Here is a 24290-nt window from a genome sequence, read left to right on the forward strand (position 1 = left end):
GTTTTTGTTCTGACATGTGTTTTGTCCTAGCATGTCGAGAACATTCTTTTGTTCTAGTTTCATTATATTAGTTTTTAAAAATTAATATAAACCGATCTACTTAATATGAACTGATCTTCTTCTCGTGCCTTCGATGAGAATAGTCTTCTATGGATAATTTATTTATATATTATTTAATGAATTTATATATATAAATTTATTTAATGAGTCTAGATATTACATAATATGGGATAATGCCCGTTGATTTACTCAATCACGTAGAAAAATTGGTGCCTGTCAAAATAAGGTTAGTGCCGAACATTGTAAGATGAGATTTTCGCGAAAGTTTCTAGATATAGTAAACCATAAACGTTAGGAAATCTAAAAGTCTTCCGTCTTCATACTATTTTGTGAATAATATATTATTTTATATTACATAGTGTTTATATTTAACACTTAGTGTTTATATTTAACATTCTTAACACTCTTGCTTGTTAAGAAATGATTATATGTTGGGCTCTGCTCTTTAAGAATGATTATATGTTAGGCTTTACTTTTTATGTAACATCATGCAAAGAAATCTTTCTGAAATTATAGGAAATTGCTATTAAAACCACTGTTGATGATTGATGCAAATTACGTAAGATATACGTGAACTTTTTCTGGGCTACGTTATATTAATATCAGAAACTCCATCTTTAGTTTTAGCAACTCTGCCTGATAATATATACTAAACAACAGAAAACGTGACTCACCAACGGATAGTGTATAAAACAGAAGACATTCTAATGCTAACTTCCATGAGAATGTAGTTCCATCAGCCCGAGTGGAGTGTACCATTGCATCGCAGGCGGTTTTGCAAACAGTATCAGCAAGATTTAAGAGACGTCGTACAATCGGACTAAAGGAAGCAGGCTGGTCAAATCGTAAACTCGCTAGACATTTAACTCGGAGGGATTCTATCATTCGACGATGTTGGCTGGAATAGGTGAATCATGGACGTGCAGAGCGTTAAGAAAGTAACGATCCCAAGTGATACCATGGAACGTGAAGATAGAATGATCGCCCAATCCACGCTTACGACCTCTGATGTGTCTTTTCTGTATAATCTAACGTTTGAGCGGGTCCCCAGTTACTGCATTGACCGTTGCAAATCGCCAGGAACATTTGCGGTTTAGCCAGGGGTATTCGACCTGAGATCTCAAGAACTGGAGTACAATTTTTTCAATGATAAATTCCGCTTCGAACTGAGGCCGAGGATTAGAGACGGCGTGCATAAAGATGATGTCTATTACAGCGGTGGATACGCATCCCACAATCAATCCCTGTTTGGTGAATCAAACAGCCAGACAACCATGAGTTTTGGTACGGGGGTGCCATTTAATTTTTAAAGAGATATTATAATAAATATTAAAAAGGTACATGAAATGCTAATAAAAGGATGTTGCCATTAAACGTTATAGAAGTAATATGGCCAATAAAGAGAAAAGTATGGCAAAATTTAGCACGCTATCGGAATTCTAAAATTATACCATGTTTAAATAATTTAGGATTTTCCTATTGAATTTTATGTGGTTAATATTCGAAGAAAGTGATGCTAAACAATAATGTTAAGAAAATAAAAAAAAGCCATGTAAGTAATTTCTTTTAGAAAAATGAACATTGGTATGGCGAAATGTGAAAAGCCTGAAAAATACAAAAATATATGGCAATACTTAGCAACATATCGGGAATTCTAATTAAATGCTGCTTTAAAAAAAAAATCTGATTTTACTGTTGAATGTTATGTGGATAGTGTAGAGACAGCAATGTTTAATAATAAAAAGAAAATTTTGTTTTAGCAGGTGTTGTGTGAATCCAAGAATAAATTGGTAACTTGAGGACTTAACGAGAATATGTAAAACCTTAACAAATCCTCTGTTGTGACTTTAAAATCTGAAGTCTTTCATATTTTCTTTCTTCTTTGTCTTCCTCTTTTTTAATTACATGTTTTTAAAATTTTATGTGAAAGTTACTATTTCAATTTCAGAAGATCAGTTGTCATACTTTTGAAGTAATGGTTGAAATTAATTTCATATACCGAATATAAGTCAAGCCGTAGAAAAGCCGAAAGGTAAGATTTTCGTGAACAAATTCAGCCAAAACAGGAAATATAAATTCAGCTAAATCAGTCACCAAAAGAGGAAATAATGAATACTCTTAGATAGTTTTTATCACACGATTTGGAGATGAGTGTTTTCAGCTGCCATTCGAAAAATAAAAATGAGAACACTGGAACATGAAAGAGCATTTTTGGTTTTCAACAGGTTCCTCGTTTCTTCCAACTTAAAGAAATACGCATCTTTTGGCTCGTTGGTTTTGCGAATTGGACTTTTGCTCTCTATTTTAATAACCATTCCGGGTCGATCACAAAATACTTTACCCACTTCAGTACTAGAGAAACCTATAAAATATTAATATTCGTAATTTTATAAAATCAATTGTTTTAATTTTAAAATGCTAAGAGTGAATATTTTTATTACTTAAAACATTTTTTGTAACTGGAAGTATATGTCTGTGACCAATGGTTTAGAAAATAAAGGCCGGGAACTGACGCGGTATGTAAATTCTGTGATTATTTTACAACCTAATTGCATTATATCAAACTTGAGTAGCATGTGATTGTTCTATTAATGCCTAAAATACTTTTTTCTTTTAAAGAAAGTCATAAAAATAATCGGATATGCTTTTAAGATAAATAATTTCTCGAATATATAAATTAATTATGAAATACATGTGAGGAATTATCTTAATTTTATCATGCAATATAGGGTCACATACATTTTTCCAGGGCTGCAATTATTTCATAGGGTTCTGCTGAAAATCGTATATCCTTTAAAACTGAGTATAAAATATATAAAATAAATAATAATGTAAAATAGCAAAATGTTGTTTTAAAAATAATAAATTTATAAACATTATTTTTGATAGGTATAGTTGTTGAAACTATCACAATACTTAGTTAATTCAAATAAAGCATGAATATTCTACAATGATTTTGCAACGTAAAGCTCTACGGCCATTCAGTGATGCGTGGCTTGCATTTTCATACAGTTGCTTTGGGCAAGAGTAAACAGGTACCACATCAACTGTGTCACCGTGGGGGCAAAGTGATGCACCGCTTTTTTTGAACTGCCATGGTTTAAAGCTTAAATTTACCGTCGGCCAAGTTTTAGTAAAATAAAAAGAGCAAATATATTTCTTTCTAGAGAATAAATATTTTCCGTATGTCATTCAAGTGAGTACACGAGCGCAAAATGGGAGTTTCAAAATCTCCAGCTGCTGAAACATAATTGATCTTTGAGACAGATTGTTTCTTTTTTTTAATGTTTCCTTGCTTTTTTTCAATGAGAATCGCAACTGACATTCTAGAAAGTTTCTACACTTTTTCGGATGGGGGTGTGAAATATCGCTCTAATGCCCTTGGAACCTGAAACTTGAACAATAAAACAAAAATAGCAAAATGCGTTTTCCGCATTTGGAGTTTTCTTTTTCCCAAACATGTTATGCTCTTTTTCTTTTACAGAAACATATCTTTGTTCTCAGAAGACCCTGAAGAGAAACATTTCAACTTGGTGAAAAACGTAGTTAAAATCCCTGAATTGTTTTCTTCAACAGCTAAATAAAGTATACGGTGTGTGAAAAGTTTTAAGTGTTAAGAATGTTTCTACTTTAAAATAAAAATAGCATTTTCATCCAAGGATCTGAAGCAAATCGGCTTAATTATTTGAAAAACAAAAATTTGGCAGTATACTTCCTTGTTTAAAATTCCAAATTCGTCAATATTATAATAAGAAAAAAATATTTCAGGAATTAAAAAATCGAAATTTATTTAAAGGGCCTATTTATGAATAAGCTAAAATGTTTTAAGAATCAGTTCAAAAATTTAAATATGAAAATTTGTAACTCGGAAACAAAATACAAATTCTTTCTAAAAAACGAGAATGAGTCATAATGTTAGTATCGCGATAAAAATTTAAAATACCGATTTCTTCCAATGTACTGTAGATTTATCATTATATTCGTCAGCTCGATGTTATGTATGCACATGATCTCTTCCGCCTGGTGAGAAATATGATATCGGTGTGGAATCTCGGCATTTGTTGACTTATCCGTGTTATTGTCTTGAGCATAGTGTATTAACAGAGCTAGGAAATTTGACGCTGCGTCATCCCAGTGTCCAGAAAGATGCTGAATGACCTTGGACTTCTAAAAGGGGTCTACTGCATAGAAACCGCACCTCATATTCCGAGCAAAAAGTACGCTGTGGCCTATTTCCAATATATTTTTACTGATTTTTTAAGTTTTTAGTCTAGTTGGTCCTTAGAAAGGCTGCACAATCTCCTACCAGCATTTTAATGCTATGCCACAAGACACCACTGGTCGCCGAGACTCAACATACACTGGTGTGCAAAAATTAAGGACGAACTCGAAAAATTAGCATATCAACTGAACGAAGAGGCAGAGCGGACAGAAAGACCAATCAGGAGATTAAGTAAGGTGATGTACGGTAGCACATGCGCAGATATGCAGGTAGACGTAATGGGGGAGTATCTGAGTAGTATAAAGCATGTTGTCTGTGTAAGATCAGTATTTCTGGCAAAGAGACTGCACGCCGTATAGCAGTTAAAATCACACCGTGTTGCTGCCTCAGCGAGAAATGGCGAATAATCAATCTCTTAGACGACATCTGGATGCTTTTACCCGAGGTCGAATTATTGGGAAGTTGGAGGAAGGCCGCAGTGTGACAAGTGTGGCTGCAGAGTCCGGAATTGCTCACAACATCGTTTCACGACTTTGGAGACAATTTCAAACTACAGGAACAGCTATCCGGGGGTTTAGTAGTGGTCGTCCACGAGGAACCACACCCGCAGATGACCGGTATATTGCCTTACAGGCCATAGAAACAGGCGGCAGACAGCGGGGAAAATCGCTAGACACACGACACAGGCGACTGGACGACCAATATCGCGTTTTACCGTGGCCAGAAGACTGCACGGTGGTGGTCTGTTTGCACGACGCCCTGTACGGTGTGTACCTCTAACGCCTGCCCATCGGAGAAGGCGTTCTCTATGGTGCCGGGAACACCGGAATTGGATAGACAATGAATGGGGACGAGTACTCTTTACGGATGAGAGCAGATTCAGTCTGAGTAGCGATTCTCATCGCATACTCATCTGGAGAGAGCGGGAAAGCCGCAATCATCCCTCGAACATCATTGAAAGGGACAGGTATGGAGGTGGCGGTGTTCTCGTTTGGGGAAGCATCATGCTTGGTAGTCGTACAGACCTTCATATCTTCGACGCAGGTTCAGTCAACGGGACCCGTTATTGTAACGAGATTCTTCTTCCATATGTGCGCCTTTTTAGAGCCGCTATGGGTCCGCGTTCCTTTTCATGGACGACAATGCACCATGTCATCGCAGAGTAGCTGCCGAACAGCTCTTAGAGAGTGAGGATATTGAACGTATGGATTAGCCAGCACCATCTCCGGATCTCAATCCCATCGACCATGTATAGGATTTTCTAGGCAGTCGCTTGGCAGCTCGTACCTTACCACCAGTAACGATTCCGGAGCTTCGATTGACGCTGCAAGACGAATGGGCAGCATTGCCTCAACAGCACCCTCATTCTCAGCATGGGCAGAGGCTTTGAAACCTGCCTAGCAGTCAGGGGAGATCATATCCCCTATTAAAGACCGTATGTTTCTTGCTGGACACCCATCACAGGGATGTTTCGGCCTTCAGTCGCATTGCGCTCCATGCTACTTTTTCAATAAAGCTTCTTTTTATCCCTCTGATTTCTCTTGTAGTAAGTGTTGCTTACATTACTCATGTCCTTACGTATTGGGGATTTACGGTATTAAATGTGTTGATTTTGAAAGCTTTTGTACAAAGTTATATTGAAAAAACCGTCTCGTCCTTAATTTTTGCACACCAGTGTATGTTGTGACATCATTAAGAAACCTATGCTTTGATGTGATTCATTCATACCCTGATGGACTGAGGTTCCAGCGCGTGGGGTTTCTGGTGACTTTTATATTAATAAATACTTTTTCTTATTCGTGTTATATTTTTCCATTTCATGTTTCTGGTTATCTACATTCTTTCCAGAAACAATTCGCTTTGATTTTGAATCTAAGTGCTCGGCAAAGGTAATAAAATTTAGTGTCTCAGAGATATTTTTTATTTCAAACATTTAAATTACTTATTTTTCTAATAATTTTATTACGCAAGTTGAAAAGTATAGTTAAGGAGCAGTTTTGTAAAATTATTTTGATCCATATATTTCAAAACCTGAAGCATACTAAATTGAAAACTTTTAGTCTTCCATAATTACTTTGATGTGAAATAGTTAAAATGTTTTCAACGAAATGAAGGCTAGAGATTTAACTTGTGATTTGTGCTGATAGAAATGTCAGGTTAAATAAAAGTATCAAAATAATATGCATTTTTCGTTATAATTTAAATAGTTTTATTCGACTAATTTATTTCGTTTCTCTGTTTCCAAGTTCTTAATCTTGTTAAATTTCAAAACATGTTAAAATTGCTTGCAAATACTGGTTTTTAAAGAAATATATTTTCATCAAGCAGTGATTCAAGTATAAATCAGATATTTTCAACGTCTGGGTGTGTCCCCTGGGGGGATGTAGTAACTCAAACCGTAGTAAATTCCATCCTCATGTAATTTAGAGCGGTTCTATTCTAGAAAAACAGCAGTTTCATCTCTTAATTCATAAACAAGTTTCAAACATTTCTCCCGTGAATACTATCTTGCCTCGCAATAAAATTGTAACGCTGAATGTACTGCACTCATGTCTTTACCAAGTGCATAAAAGACTCTTGACTTTAGATCATAAAATGTGACTACAGATCATAAAATGCGTCCAGACGCACTGTGAAGATTTTTGTTTCACAAGGGCTTGTATACTCTGGAACTTTCATACACACATAGTACAGTACTACTTGTACTGGAAACTTTCATACACACATCGCGAACTATCTATGCATATTCCGACGTAATTTTTCCCATTTCTATTTGCCTACTTTATAAAATCATTTAAGATAGCAAATAGTACAGGTGCTGTTGCTTTGAGTTCTATTGGTTTGCAAAAGCGTTGTTCTACTGCTGTCGACATATCATAAGAAAATCGAACATAGGTAATGAAATGAGCATCTTTATTGCTATCAGTAGCCTCATCTAGCTGAACTGAAAGCAACTTTTCATGTAACTTCCCAAAAACCTGATGCTTTGTATCTTTAGCTATATTACTAGTTCGAAGAGCAACAGTATCATTTGTAAAAAGTATGGACTGCAATTGTTTGGCAAAATTATCTCCATAGTTTCTACAATCTCAGTTGCAGCTGGAATAATAAGGCTCTTCACCAATGGTGTTTTACGTCTGGCTATTTTATATGAAACTTATAACAGGCAAAGCTTTTCCATTCACAGACAAATTTTAAAAAAAAATATGTTTGCTTTTCTTTATTCGAAAAATTTTCAGAGTTTGTTAACGCACTTCGTGTGAAGCGCTTCCAAGTGTCGTTTAAGTTTATTAGATTTTAAATCGCCTGCTGCCAAACATTTTGAGCAAATGACACAAAGGACCCCAAAATTTAAGTATTCTTGAGAATATTTTCTTGATTTTATTTTTGAAACCACACTCGTAGGTGCCCTTGTTGATGCTTCACTATCCTCTAATGCTCTCTTAAGCGCACTTAAAAATTTATGCATGATTATGTGTAAATCTATTGCCATGAATATTTAAAGCCGTGGTTTGGAATTAACACGCAAATTGCAACGTACATATTCCGCCAACAGCTTCCTGTGAGGGCGGATAAAAAGGTCAATCCCATCTTTACCTATTTCCCTACCAGTTAACAGATTCATATCTTCTAAGGAATCCTAGTTTAGAAGGAGCTTTGTTTCTATTTCTATGATATGCAGTCGAAAATAAGCATATAATTGCGAATGCTATTGATTTATTCGCTTTCAGAAGTCAAGAGCTATGCAGCGCAAATTAGCCACCAGGAAAGTACTTCAGTAACGACGAAACAAAGCGATTAAATGCAGATACAATATATGCGCTTGTAACTTCCCAGAAAAGCAACAAACATATAACATTCATAAAATAGTGTAAAGGGCTAATATCTACTTATATAGGGTAAATAATAGGCGATAGATTCGATGCAACGTCCAGACTGAGACTGGCTGGAACTGAATGAGATGCAACATTTATACACAATGAAATTGCGGTCGCTGAGACGTTCCAGGATGTTCGAGACAAATGGGAAAGTCTAGGAAAGGCGCAAGGATATCCGATATGATGTACGTAGGACAGAGAACAATAGAGTGGCATCAATTCTGGTTTTGTCAATCCAACGAATCGGTGTTGTTAATAAGTTTTATTATGGTTAATTTGAAAGTTTTGTAATTAAGGTTCGGTATTGTAAGCGCAGCTTTAGTGTCAAAATACTTAGAGTATGTTATTATAGTATGCATTGGTTTCGTAAGAGAGGAGACAATGAAAATTATGATTGAAAAAATTGGGTTGTATATAGTAAAAGATAGAAGACGTTGGTCTAAAATGTAACTAAAGCCTCTGCTCAAATTTCAAATCAGGGCGTAAAGAAGAAAAATGAAGTGTTTAATAGCTAATTGGTTTAATAATATTTCTTAAATTGCATTTATGAATTCAGACAAAAGTTTGATGCATTCCTTTCCAATATATATCTTGTCATATTTGTCATCATTTAACTTTTCACTGAAAGTCCGCAAACAGTTACGCATAGTATAATAATCTTTTCCAGACCAAACAAAATTCTTAATAAATCATTTCAATTATTATATCTTTTATGCTGTTTTCTTCGTGTTTATTTGACTTGCTTTAAGTACGGAATTGCCGTTGTACGCTGTCAGCACACAAAAGCAAGAGAAGTTAATCGCGAACGACCAATTTCGTGTTTATATACAAGTCTGAAGCTAAAACATGCTATATTCTATAATAGAAAAAAAGCGTTATAAATAAACACATATATAAACCACTGAATGTTTCCTCCTGTCAGAGTTTAATTACCGAAGCTCATAAAAACCTTGTAAAATATTATGAATCAATGAGCAGAGTATTGATTTTTCTATGTTCAATAAAACAATAGAAATAAGTATCTTATTTAAAAGAATGATAATCTGTTACCTTTATGTACAAAATATCTTAAATAAGTAGATTAAAGTAAAGTACTTTAAGAATCCGGCTCTCTGAATTTATGGCTTGCTACATATAAGGCTCGTAAAAATTAGTTATTTAAAAGGTATGGTTTAAAATAATTTTACTTATTAAAATATGTCAGTAATGCTTTACGCTTTAGACATAGCACAACAGTGACCGAGTGGGAAGACCACTAAATACTTTGTACCTCCACTCGGCTTCATAGTCAGGAGAACAAGCTGCTTACGAAAGGGATTTCAATATATTCCCACGTGTAGAGCAAATACGTGCTAGTCTAATCCTATAATGTTTTATACTGTAATCTGAAAATTCTTATAAATTATTCTATTAGAACATCAATTCTTTACATTGAATTGCTTTGCTATCGTAAGATAGTAAAACTGTTTTTAATTTTTTATTTTTAAAGATGCTCTTAGTAGAGTTTGCGAATTTCCCCTAACACCTTCATAATTTCACTTCAAGGTAAAACCGAAATAGTATACTTTATTCGTTAATTATATTATTAAGGAAGTTTATCTTTCAAAGGTGAAAGTTGTACTAGTTGACAAGATAATTTAACGCTTGTCTAATTAAATCCATTTCGCTGAAATATGACGTGTACAGAAATTTTAGTTCTTGAAATTTTATTCCATTTACATAAATTTGTGCAGTCTCACCTCTTTTTATTTAAACAGTACCGTTTACAAATTATTTTCTTGTGCATTAGGTTGATATTTAAGAGTTTTTCATCCATCATGATATTACAACTATCTTAAAGTTATCGAATCTTCTTTTCAAATCATTGTTAAAAGTTTTACTCTGCCGTCGTGTTTTATGAATTTGGGACTTATAGATTCAATCTCTAAAATATATTTACTCTTTATTTTTTAGGGTATGCTATAAAGAAGTGTTGGGAAAATGGAACATGGTTCATCAACGAATGGAACAATGAATGGACTAATTATAGTGGCTGTGGTCGTGTAGAGGTATGAGTTTCTATCCATTCATTTTCTCCACATAACATGAGTAAAATGAGAGCATATTTCAATACCAATAAGCTCGCCGATTGTAAAATGGCTAAAAAATATATGTAGCCTTCTCATATTCCTTTACCTCCATCTAAACGTGCTGTTTACATGAGGTTGTCGGGGGTTTCTTTATGTAACGCAAATACAAGACAGTTTCTGTTGGATAGCCTTTATCTCAGGCTTATATGTTTGATATTATTAACCAACCAATCATTATTAAACAATAGTTAATTTCAAATTATATAGGCGTCAGCATATGAAGAAGTTATTGCATTGTAAACGGCCCAAAAATTTTACTTAAGTTTTGATGACTAATCAGAATTGTTAAATAATAATATTATAGTATACTTCCTAATTTTTCGTCTTCCTTAGTCACTACTAAGCGGCTGTAAATGACAGTATACTTTTTTTTTCTGAAAATTCCCTGAAACTCCTGAACTTTCTTTTAGGAAACAATCAACTATGCTTATTCCTTTCACAGCCTAGCTCCGGTATTCTCAAATTTTGAAATCGTAATTCCATCTAGACCGCATTCAAGTTCGAAATACGACGAACTCCCATACTGTGTTATATGATAGAATCATAGTATAAAATTCATTTATGAGCGCAATATATTATTTAAAAGTTAGTACATAACTTTCATTTAGTTTTATTTATTATTTATTTTATAATGATAACATAATTTTTATTTAATATTTTAGTTTACAGTTAGTAAATAATTCTCTTTCGTTGGAAAGAGAAAATAAACGGGAAATTTGAAAAACTGAGTAAGAAATCTTTATTGAAATTCGTTGAAAAACTTCATCGATTTCTTTAAGAAGGGCAATTGTATAAGTTGAATCGCTTTGATCCAGATGACTTGAGATGTACGCAGAGAAGATTAAGCCAAAAGGAAGATGCAATTCTATCTGACCGCCACATAGCCTATTCAAAATATTTATCTATATTTTAACCTGCCTATCAAATCTTGCCAGTATTAATTTAATCGGCTTTTTATTTGTTTCATTATTTCATTTAATTTCTGTGGTTTTAAATTTCATAAATTCTTCTTTATCATTAACTTATCTTAATTTTACTAATACGGTTATTCATCTCTGTGTACTTTATTTAAAATTCATTAATTATTGTTTCATTTTGTTCCTTTTTGGTTTTGCTCTTCCGATAGAAATACAGCAGTTCTGATTTTAGAAACTGAGCCGTGGGTGTATATTTAATTTTAAAATATCAGAATATAAACATATAATATAAATGGTGTGTGATGTTGCCTCTAAAGAAAAGCTCATTTTTTGTTTAAAATATACATTTAAACAAATTTAGTGTAACACACAAAGAGAAGTTTATCTTTCAACTGATTTCCAATTTCATCCTTGAAAACCATTAGAAGTCATCCAGATCATAATCTAACAACATTTGTCTAGATATAATTCATTAACATTGTGTATTTATGATCATATATTCAATGAGATCTTCCTTTTCAGTGTTTTCTAAAGGAATAAATAATTTTCCTTTTATTGTAGTTGAAATTTTCTAACGCTTTTTCTTATTTTATTATAGGGCATTCGTAGATTGCAAATATTTCATATTGCTACTTATGCTGTATCCATATTCTTCTTGTTGCCAGCTTTATTCATATTTGGAACTTACAAGTAAGTAATAAACTTGTTATTATTCAGATTTAACATTATGTTCAGTTTACGTTAGGATTCGCAAATAAAGAGCTGTATGTTTTTCGTTATATGAATTATTGAGAACAATAGCCAAGTAAAGACGTTACACACACACACACACACACACACACATATATATATATATTGTTACGTTTTTCCTTTTCTGACACCAGTTGTTGTATTATTTTCTTCGTTCACGTTCGTACGAGGTTCGTGGAATTGGAGTGAATAACGACGACACTTGATGAAGTATCGAAACACACTTTATTTAGCCAATGTTAATCAGGACAGCTCTAAAAATACTTTTTACAGACGTCTATATAAACACGAGATCTACTATAAACACGTTGGAACAATCAGTGACACAGCCTTCACACTGTCAGAAAATAACGGTGGAGACAGCTTCACTGCAAAGCACCCGAGTACAGCTCCCAACTCTGCTTGTTTGTTCTCGGAACTCCACGTATTCTCAAGACTCTCCACACGACGATACAGAAGAGTATAGCTCTCGACTCAGCACAGTCTATGACGAAACTCGACGATGCACTAATTTGTGATGCACTAAAAGACTCTCTCGATGCACTCGACGACCACCTCGGCGCTAGACTTCGAGACACTCGCTCAATGACTAACTGTCACCTCGCTAGACGAGGCACACACACACTCGTAAGTACTGCGGACCAGCAGGGTTTGTATAGCTTTCGGTTTGTGTTCGGGAACATTCTGGGGTAAACCGGTAAGAATTCGTTCCGGAAGGTTCTCCAACCGTCCATAGTATATCGCCAATTTTGTCGCCAAATGTCGCCAAACGGGCAAGTTCTCGCCAAATACGGCAACCCTGCCCTCTTTGCTATTTTATGGCAACCCTAAAACTGCTTTGCGGGGAAGCCATCTCACCGCGCCTTTACATTTCGTAACACTGTCCCGTCCCAAGGACTGCACGTCCGGGGCATAAAAGGAGAAAAACATAAAAGGAGAACATAAAAGGAGGGCAGTACAACCCTCGGTCAGAAGCCTAATTCGAAGAAAACGTAATGAAACAAACATAAGGTATAAATAAATAGCATAACTAAAGAAACAGATATTTACAGTATGTACAAGTCATATACACAAATTAAACGCATAACAGTTTTAAATTATACAAATTAAAGTCTCAATTAAAATCTAAAAGTAAATCTAATCTCTAAAATCTAATATCAAATTAAAGTCTCTGTCTATTCACTAAATTTCAGTCTCTGTCTATTCACTAAATTTCAGTCTCTGTTTATTCACTAAATTTCAGTCTCTGTTTATTCACTAAATTACAGTCTCTGTCTATTCACTAAATTTCAGTCTCTGTTTATTCACTAAATTACAGTCTCTGTCTATTCACTAAAATATACCCGTGTCAAATACATTTCCACTGCAGTTGTCATATATATTTATGTTTTGCATATCACAGTCTGAAGATTCAGTCCTTTGAGACTTTCCAAAAGATCTGAAACACTACTCTGAAGTTTGTTTGCATCATGTGTACAGTTTACATATTTTATGGCAACCCTAAAACTGCTTTGCGGGAAGCCATCTCACCGAGCCTTTACATTTCGTAACAATATATATATATATATATATATAGAGAGAGAGAGAGAGAGACTATTAAACATTTATTCATTTCTAGATTAAACTTACTTAAATTTCCTTAAGTCAGAAAATCAATAAGAGCAAACCAGTTAATTTAACTTTTTTTAAATTCTTTACAAAAAAGACAGGATCTTGTCTCTCTTCTTTTTTCTCTTTTACGTTTTCGTAATATTATTATCCATTTTGACTCTAGGGAGTTAATGTCGGAGGATGAATTTTTTAAGGACTTCAGTTCTCTTTTATTTCTGAACTTAAAAAGGGTAAAGAAAAATATCCAAATAAGCTTCAAATTAATTTTTTTTATTTGTAACTAAGAAAATGAAGCCATTTCTGCTCATACAGGAATTAATTTCTTCCTCAGTAACTGAGGAAATGAAGTCATTTCCGTTCATCCAGGAATTGGATTGAATAAAACATTTTAATGCTGTTTTGGGGCAAGATAAAAGTCTGATCTTTTAATTGGAATCTCTTAAAGTACTGATGGTATAGGAATAATTCATCAAAGCAAGGGGACATTTTCCAATCTGATTTTTATTTGGGAAATTCCTTTCATACCTTGGACCAAGCGACAGCGGATCAAATGATGTTTAACAAATAATTCTTAGTACACATAAAACTGTCACTGAAGGAAGAAAGTAATCGGATGGATGGGTTGGTTTCTAGAAGGATCTAGGTTGAGCAGTAAATAAAAGTTTCAATTTTCAGTTGAGATAAATCCATATGATTGATGTCTTCAACTACTCTACGGTATACTACAGTGTAGCCATGTAAATTCATAAATACTGCATACATGCAGAGTGAAGAGTGACCCATCCCAAATTAAAAATTTTGAGAATAACGACAAAAATCAATCAGATTTATTTTTGCTAACGTTTCATTTCTGTGTTAATTCTTTTCCTTAACATATGTTTCTTCAGTCGACCTTCACCAGAATTTTAGGTACCTTTAGTCTAAACAGGCAATCAACTTTTAATTTAGAGAAAGGAACTGTAGCAAAATATCAACTATCATGTGTTAGCTTGAGACTACAAATCGATTTGCGTATGAATGAGTGAAATTTGTCATCTGTTAGCTTGGAGAGTTCGAGCTGCAATCGTCGAAGACGAGTTAAGAGAGAAATATTTGAATTTGAGATTTAATACTTTAAATATTTAAATACTGAAACACAAAAAGTAACGAGGTAAATTTTAATTTAATCGTAACACAAGACTTTATTTTGATGAAATCTTTAGTTGCATTTTGCTTTTAATTTGTTTACTGTGATTTTGAAGTTTAGTGCGAAGACGAACATTTGTCGATGCAAGGTGCAATGTATATTAAGCACATGCAATTAGCTTCAAAATTAGTTTAATGTTCAAGTACTCTGTAAAAAAGGAGAAATAAAAAGTGAAGAAAATGTTTCGGAGCTCAAAGGTCATAATATCAAAACATTCACTGGAGAAGGATGAAGTCTTCGCATAGAAGATAGCTTGAATTTGCTACGTAGCAATAGATGATTGATTGTAGATAATTGGAGAGAAAAGCACAACTAGCATGATGGTTAAACATTATTCTTATTTTTGAGCAGAAACAATTCTTTAGAAATACATTTTTTCCTTCATTGGTACAACATCAGGGGTTCTAAACGCGCCTCACAATTTTATATACGCAGTTACATTTTAAACAATGAAGAACTAAGTGAAAAGTCACAACTAAGTGAAAAGTCACTAAGCAAGCCAGTGAAGGCGGCAAAAGAAAATGCGTAGTTACTTCCAGTAGTATTTATAAGCTCGCCTCCTTTGTTTTAATGTCGAATAATGATGGGGCAAGAGCTTTCGCGATAACGGAATATTGCAGGTCAGTGCAAAATGCTCAAAAGAGGTTGTATTTATTAAATCAGAAATAAAAATTTTGTTAGTGACTGCCTTTTATATTTCACATTGTTCATATATATATATATGTATGTATAAAAGACGGACACTTGAGATTTACGAGTGAGTTTATAAGGTATTTCTCCGCCTTCTTGGCATGCCTTCATGGTGTGGTGGTCTGCACGCTGGGCGCGTATTCCAGAGGTCCGTAGTTCGATTCTCGGCGAAGACATTGCATTTTTTCACTTCTCCTGTTTCAAAAAAAAAAAAAAAAAAGCTTATGTCTCTACAAGTTAACAGTAAGTTTTAGCGAGGAGCATAAAATTACTTTTTTGTGAGTTGTTTTGGCTTAGATATTAATACCATCAGAGATTGCGCTAATGTAAAAAGGCTTTATGAATCTTGCTTCGTCAACAGAAAAATTTAAGCCATTGTCCTTAGAGTGATGTGGATTCGCTTGCGGGGTTACTCCATGTAAGAATTGGTAGCTGGCTGGTTTGCGTTTTCGTTAGGTTACACATTACTTAGTGCATATCGAATTAAAAATAAATATTGTTACGGATTTTGTATTTAGTTAGCTATTTTTAGTAGGATTGTAATTGAAATTGTTTTATTTCCTGTGCAATGCAGCGCGTAACGAGTTTTAAGAGAAAGCTACACCGAAAAAGTAAAATTACAGTGGCACGCGAAATTAATAAATAGATGTAATTTATATTTAAAACGGAATAAATATAATTGACTTAGCTATGGCCGTAATTATATTCTATTGCTTTCCAAAAATCTCGAGAAAATGGAAATTGCCATTCTCAAGCCCGATTACAAAGCTTTCAAAAGCCGGAGAGAAACATCTCAGTTCAGTTGTTTCTACTGAGTTGTTGTTTACTTAGCTGCTGTAATTCTGAGATCGGATTAGCTTTCTCTACGCTTTGGATTGCGTTCGATTTAACGTTTCAGTAGTTTAAAATATAACTATTGTGTGATATTGTGATAGTGTACGAATATCTTTGAGGAAAAACCTAGCGTTTTGTTACATTTCATGTGATAATAAAAAAAAAAAATATCAACTTTTTATCGGACATGTACATTCAATCTATTACGAACCTGTACCCACGCAACAATATAAAGTCCACGAGATTATTACTGAATGTATAGTTACGATAAGTATTGTTCTCTTTATATGAGGATCTTACTAACGGCAGGAGTCTCGCTAATCGAGAGTCTTAGAGGATCTATAATCTTGCTGTGTCTGAAGCAGTTTGCAGACTGAATCAGTCACGCAGTTTTAATTTTAATTTTGCCAAGCTCTTGCCCAATTTTGAAAAAGAGCGGCACGGGGCACGTTTCCGAGGGTACTAAATTTTAACATATCGGAATGTAATAAATGTATGGTAACGAGGCTGTAGAATTATAAGGATATTTTTAAGCAAGAGAATGAAAAATGATCAATGCCCTCCCCGGGACTCGAACCTGGACCTTTCGAATACGCGCCAAGTGTGCTAACTGTTACACCACAAAGGCATGCAGAAAGGAGGGAGAACATACCCTTTTTTACTTCCTTGTACGAAGTAAAAAGGAAATATTGTAATCGCGAAAAGTTTCAGGCAACATATTTCAACGAAAATATCCATTTTGACCGCTATCGAATGCAATTTAACGATGTTTTTGCGTGATATCTGTACGTAAGGACAGAATAAAAGACTCTTTTCCTCCAAAAAAATTATAAAACTGCTTTAAAATTAATTCTGAAGAGAAAATTTCGTGGCGTCTGTACGTACGTATGTACGTACGTGCGTACCTACGTATCTCGCATAACTCAAAAACCAGTAGCCCCATAACGTTGAAATTTTGTATACAGGACTGCTATAACATGTAGATGTGCACCTCGTATTTTGGTTGCAATCAGCCGCACCAAACGTATATGAGTATATTTATATATATATATATATATCCACTCTGTTACCCGGCTCAGTGATCTCAGTTTCTTTACTCTTATATGTTTGTAAATTGTATATTTTTTGCTTTAAAAATGACTGAATTATGTTGTTTTTATCTTCCGGTTAAGGTTTTTATGCCTTTCGTAATTCTGGAAGCAATATTTGTACAATTGTCAACAATTTAAAAGCTGTTTAAGTGCGGTTAAGTTTTAAATAACATAAGGACATATTTGTTTACATTTGAAACAGCAGAATTGTAGATTTGTTGCCAATCTAGAGAGACTAAGCTTCGCAACACAAAAATAACGCCTTCATTTATTATTGCGAATTAAGTCATGCTTAATCCTTTCTGGAATTTTTTCGAGGAAATAAGCGTTTAAGATTTACTTCGTAATTTTTAATGCAGATACTTTGAGTTTTTATGTATTTTTGCCTTGTCGCGAAGTGAGAACTGAATTAATTGAATGAGAAATACTAAATCGTCTGTGAAAAACTGTTTCTTTTCTGTTTTGTTTGCTTAATTTCTTTCATACATCGTTTTAACTTTATTATAGTATTTGAATAGAACATGTGGCAACGATAATTCTTCAAATGATATAAATTTTGTGCACTCAGAGTGTCGTTATAGTAAATAAATATAGTGAATTTTAAAGAGTGCATTTATTCTATTGTGGTTTATGCGCTGTGGACGAAGTAGATTTAATGCAATCCAATCAATTTAAATGAAATTCAAGAAAAAATGCGTGTAATTTAATATTCCGTACAAGGAAGTCATGTGGTGTACACATCAGATTTTTTATATATATGATATATTTTTATTGATTTTTTTTTTTTTTTTTTTATGAAGTTGTTCTGCAGAGTATAATTCTGCACGGAATTTTTTGTTTTTTGAGTTTCTTACATGTTATTTTTTCACTATTTGTAAGATATTGAAAAGTTTTGCATGATTTTTTTTTCTTCAACGGAAAGTTGGTTAATTTTTTATTAGGATAATTAGTATGTGTATTAAGGGATATAGCTTATTTAATTGTAATTTTTTTAAATAGAAAAAAGTTCTAATTTAAGTTTTTCTAATAGTGAAGTTTCGTAAATTGAGAATTTTTAAAGTGAGAGCCGCGTATAAATTTCTGACTACATACTTATCTCTCGATATTCTGTATTCCTAAGTCAACAGACAAGACAGGTATATTGCTAAAATTGATTTATTTTCAAACATTCAAGATATCTTCCATTTTCTCGATATAGGGAATAGTACCTACATATCATCAACATGCAGAAATTTTCTTTGTACATTTTCCTTTGTAATTTAATTTTTTATTGAAGGATGAGGCTCATTTTTATGTTCTTTGGCTGAAATTATGAAATTAATGTATTAAATATTGCATGAAATGTGTCTGTTTATCATTATCAAAATATGCAAGTAGAAAAAACTGGAGCTTTTGAACTCTTATTTATATGATGTATACTTTCCGGTATTACTGTTCATTCTAGATGGTGAAATAGACGCAAGAAAAACTATGAATTCCAATTTTGATTTAAAGTCCTAATATACTGGAATCTTTACCTTAGAATAAAAAATCTCATTAAGCTTCTTAGAGTTTCAGTACTTTTAGTTGTCGACAGAGATGAAGGCAATTTTAAAATGCTGAAATAGTTAAGAATCAAATTTTGATTCTCTTTCTAATTAAACTATATTACATTGAAAATGTCAATGAAAAGTAATTTAAAAACATTGATTGGTGGTATTTGTTCGTAAGTCTCTTCAACTAATCATGCTAATGAGCATTGATTGGTAGCGATTTATTTGTAAGTCATTTCCAATAATCGAGTCAGGAGAACAAATATATCTAAGTAAAAGTAACCCACTTTCTAAAACATCTGCATTATTTAAATGTTTTCAATATTTCTTATTTTTTCATAGTACATTATCCTAATGGTTATTCTCATTATTAGGCAACTGCAAGTACATCGCATCACAATGCACAAGAATCTATTTGCAGCTCTTCTTCTGAATGCTGCACTCGCAGTCTCATTTAAGACTATTGTCATATTGGATGAATTGGACAATTCCGGAAATAGAAGGACTATTCTTGAAGAAAACTGGGTGAGATAATAAAATCAATACATTTTAAAATTTATTTGTGAATTTAATTTTTGTTTTCGTATTTTAACAAAAGTTAGACTTATTGTTTTAATGTTAAAGTAATTGCTTTAATATGGATAAATCTAATTCTAATTAAGTTTTATAAACTTGTCTCTAGTAAATTTATATCTCTAATAAAGTATAATATACTTTCCTCTAATGAATAATAAAATATTATCGATTAATGCCTGTTTGAAAGGAGTAATACAACTCTTTTAAATAAGAGTCAAAGTGATTGGACAGGATCTTCATTAACACTAGAAAGACGGTATTTTTTTTCTCTTGCTAAATGGTATAAAATCGTCCGTTCGACGGATTAAATTGAAACAAAGAATAGAATATATTTAACGTATTTTTATAAACAAAGTTCATTAACTTAAATTTGAATTTTCTCTGACAAATTAAAACATAAAATACATTTGGATATTTTAAGAGCATTAATAATGAGATCCAAAATGTCATTTTAACTAAAAGTAAAATAATGTTGACCTGTCACTTTAAGTACCTGGAAACATATCCATGTAATTACACAAAATTAATGTAAATAAATAATTTAATTTGAAATTATACGTATACAAACTGTACTGTGCTGCCACTAAGATATATTCAACTTCCCATTTTCCACTGATCAAATTCTATTAAGCGATATTTTTGCATTTAATCAGTGCTAATTTGTTTTCTGCAGCATATATATTTAGTTCTGCTTTTATTTTATTTTCCAATTTGGAACTGTGTATAAATATTTAATTTTGATGCTTAAAAAAAAATTTGTGAAACAAAGCGTGGAGCATATTTGGTAGGCATACATTTTCATTGACGTGTTTTAGAAAACTGCAGTACAAAAATCTTTTTCAAAAATTTTGCCTCCCGTAGCTTTTTCATGCTCAATCTAAGCACTGACTGCAACCAAAAATCTAAAATATTATAGAACACATCCATTAGCTATCTGAATTGTATTGAAGAATTTTGACTATTTAATCTAGAATGCCAACATCATATTTCGTAGAATTAAGAAATTCTACATTCTGGGCAGTTTTTCTGGGTTCTTTTTAATATCTACAATTTGATAAATAATGCTCAGGGTTAATAACTTTATATTCTTCTACTAATACACAATAAATTATGATCAGTGTGTCTATAAACAAAGGTTGAATAAAAGGGATGATTGTGTTTATGTGACCCACTGAAAGGTTTATCTAATTTTCATTCGAAAATTTAGCATTTCACTAATACATAGCATTGCATCATGAAAAATCGCTGGTTTTTCCACATCATATTCATTTTGCGCAAGAAGCTGTCCTTCTGTCAGACTGTTCTGTTTGACTGCGACTGTCAGACAAAAACCATACTGCCTTAAAATTTGTAAAGGACGAACCAGCGTTTAGTCCCTCTTCGATGGCTATAAGCTCACTCTTAAAAACCGCACTGAAGTCAGATTTCCTTTTATTTATTTTAACAATATTTCCATTTGTACATTTAATGACAACTCCACTACCGGAATGAAAGTCCTCGCTTTTACTCCCATCAATATAGATAAGGGTAGCTTTAGTGGGAATTGCGTATATAGTTTCTAAGACAGATTGTCGTAACAGTGACGGAATATAATTTTTCTTGGAAACTCGAGACAAAAGTTCCTTATGAAACTCGACAGATTGGAACGACAGACGGAAGATTGCAGAAGTATTTATTTACACAATACTATTTTAGGAGATTATTTTAAAGGATTCGATTTTGTTTTCTATAATGCTGTCTAAATCGCGACAGTAGATTAAATAAGTATATAACATATTGTTACGAATTTGGTATTTAAAAAGCTAATGTTAGTTCAATTATAAATTAAATGGTTTTATTTCTCGCGTAGTGCAGTGCGTGACGAATATTAAAAGAAAGCTAAGCCGGAAAATTGAAAATACAAGAGCGCGTGCATTAAATAAATAAATATCTCTTTTTGATTTCGAGAAAGTACTGGAAAATTGAAAATACAAGAGCGCGTGCATTAAATAAATAAATATATCTTTTTGATTTCGAGAAAGTACTGGAAAATTCTAGCGCGTGATTTTAAAATCTTATAAAAGGAGGAAAACATCTCAGTTCGTAGTTGTTGCTTAGTTTGTTGTTGTTTAGAAAACTGCTCTTGTTGATTGTAGCGAATTCGCGGATTAGCTTTCTTTAGCTGTTTTGAATTACGTTCTATTGGACATTTGAGTAGTTAAAAGATAACTACTGTGAGATATTGTAATGCTGCATTATAATTTGAGAAAATTTAAGCATTTTGTTGTGTTTTGTTCATTTTTCATCGGACTTGTGCATTCCTTTCATAACGAACCCGTACGCACGCAACAATATTTTCCCCTTTTCATAACTGAATAATGATTTTCAAAGGTGTATGTGTACATCATATAAAGTAAGGAAAAGTCATAGAATTTCAGCAATATGTATGTAATGCATACGTAACTATCAAAGGTAATTGTCGAAAATGACAACCGTATTCTTTCTAGTATTAAATAATTATGGAATTTTATAAAGCCTTTGAAAAATATATATTATTTGAAACAGATTGGAAGTGATTTTATTTAATTAAAACATTCAAAAGATTATAGCCCTGGGCTTTCGGCACATGCAACAGTATTTGACACATAATACATTCGAAATTATGTTAAGTGCAATATAAGGCTAAATGACCGTAATGATTGATAATATTTTTAGACGTTTTTCTTTGTTGAAACTGATATTACTTTCAATATACACTTCCAAATGTTAAAATATTGTGTTTCTTCCAATCGAGCATATGTAATTTAGAAACTTTCTAGTTGCAAACCATTCTTCTATAAGTTCGGCCAATGCTTCACATTGAAAATCATTGAATCGTCAATTTTCAAGATGATGGTTGGGTAGAAACGAACTTATCTAACGACCTGCTTATCTAACGAACTTATCTAACAACTGAGAAGTAGGGGCCAAATCTGGCTAAATACTCGCGCCCCTGCAACTTTATCAAAACTGTGGGTTACAGCGAAAGAATCCATAATGTCATTCTTTTCAAGGAATGAATCATAGAAACAACTACAAGCGTTACAGCACATGCCCAAATATTGTTTTAACATCTGCTGCGCTGTTGGTATATATTGAGAATTTTTTATTTTGTTCATGATTGTTTTGAGAACCAGGATTAAATAAAAGCTCTTTCCATAATAAAAGCCGTATTTCACATAACGCATACTTCATAAAGACTTTCGCTAGTTACTCTCAGAGGCTCTGTATTTGATCTTGCCTGTACATGTAAGGTCACACGATCAATTAGACATTTATCATGATCACCAACGTAGCCAAAAATCATAAGTGTGAAAGTGAAGGATATGTGAATTCATATATTTCATGTCAGTAGGATGTTTATTTAATCAATCATTTCAACAAGAGCTCAAAAACTAAGGTCCATTATCTTGTTTGGATATTTTAACTAATCAATGATTTAAGAGTGAATCATACGTGAAAATTTCAATTCAACGAATGTTTACTTGCTGGCATAGACTATTTAAGCCATCGATTCATGCATCTATTGCACTAAAACTTTTTGGAAAATAAGGTGTTATTTTATTTATTTTTCTGTAACTGTATGCTTGCAAATGTGAGCTATCAGCTGAGAGTATGGGAATGCTGGAGTTATACTCATCTTGTTTTAAATTCTGTCATAACAATTATTATATGTCTTGATACGTAATGGCTTTAGAAATAATTTTGGCTGCGTTTCTCCAAAATATTTGAACTGTTGCTTTGGTTTCAATACGTTTCCTTACATTAGGCTAATATGCATTTCTCATCCATGGGGATTGGTAAGTGTTGAATTGCGCGAAATATATTTTTAATTTAATTTGCATGAGACCATGCAGATAGCTAGTTTTAGAGTGCTAGGGTAAGCCTAAGATCTTAGTTTATGTTTCAAATTTAATGAGTTCATAATTTCTTAAAAAACTGAGCATTTTAAATACAATAAATGAACTCCTGTATAGTTTGAATCAGTATTTTATATTTTGTAGAGATTTATATCTATTTTAAATAATCAATTTTATTTAATTTGTTATTCTTTCCTATAAGCCTTCATTCCTCTAATTGTCAGTGCCAGAATATTTAAATTTGGTAGCGCGTGTGAAGGAATGCAAATTCCACCTTGAAGAAGAGTTTAAAAAACCAAGGTTCAGTAAGTAGGAAAGAGGGAGAGTTAGACTATTGCCCTCACCTCTGCTGCTTAAGCGTCTGTTACCAGAGTTATTGCTGGTTCGCGTGGCTGTCCCTAGTTTTCGACAGGGGTTTAATATACAGGAATTATTCTGAGCCCTGTACTTTAGTTCGACGACTTGTACACATCTTAAATATTTAGTTAATTTTTTTTTATTTCAGTTACCTCCCATGCAGAAGCGTAGTTTGTTAGCGTCGAGCTGACACATTATAAAACTTAAATAGTTAATAAAGGGTACTTCGAACCCTTCTTCTGTGCCGTTACTACTCTTACAGTTTTCACACAGGAGTTACTCTAGTGGACTCTACATTTTGAATAAAATATTTAATTGATAATATATCTAAAATATTTTGATGACCATATGCAGCATTATTGCATTTAACAAATGGTGTATCTAGTGCTACGTATTCTGTTCCTTCGTGCGGAATTGTGCTTTGTTTTTTAAAAAAACAAATTGCTCTTTGAATGACATTTTGCTTTGATTACTGTTTCTAAATTAAAACTCCGGGTATGGGCTTAATAATAGTTTACAATGTTTCGCAGAATTTCTGTCATATCATACACAGAAATTAATCTAACTTGTACAAGTTAC

General features: G+C 33.0%; 1 protein-coding gene across 2 annotated transcripts in view; it reads left to right on the forward strand.

Annotated features, from left to right (window-relative positions):
• LOC118189561 (calcitonin gene-related peptide type 1 receptor-like) overlaps positions 1 to 24290 on the forward strand; it is a 501544-nt gene that overhangs the window by 327796 nt on the left and 149458 nt on the right. For both annotated transcript variants that reach the window (XM_035360181.2, XM_035360189.2), the window contains exons 5-7: positions 10114 to 10208; positions 11805 to 11896; positions 19275 to 19425. In XM_035360181.2, coding sequence (XP_035216072.1) covers positions 10114 to 10208; positions 11805 to 11896; positions 19275 to 19425 — 338 coding nt within the window. The remainder of the gene's footprint in view (positions 1 to 10113; positions 10209 to 11804; positions 11897 to 19274; positions 19426 to 24290) is intronic.

Source organism: Stegodyphus dumicola, chromosome 7 (assembly GCF_044657685.1).
Source record: "Stegodyphus dumicola isolate Sdum_Otavi_A_Nest chromosome 7, ASM4465768v1".
In the NCBI taxonomy this organism is placed as follows: Eukaryota; Metazoa; Arthropoda; class Arachnida; order Araneae; family Eresidae; genus Stegodyphus; species Stegodyphus dumicola.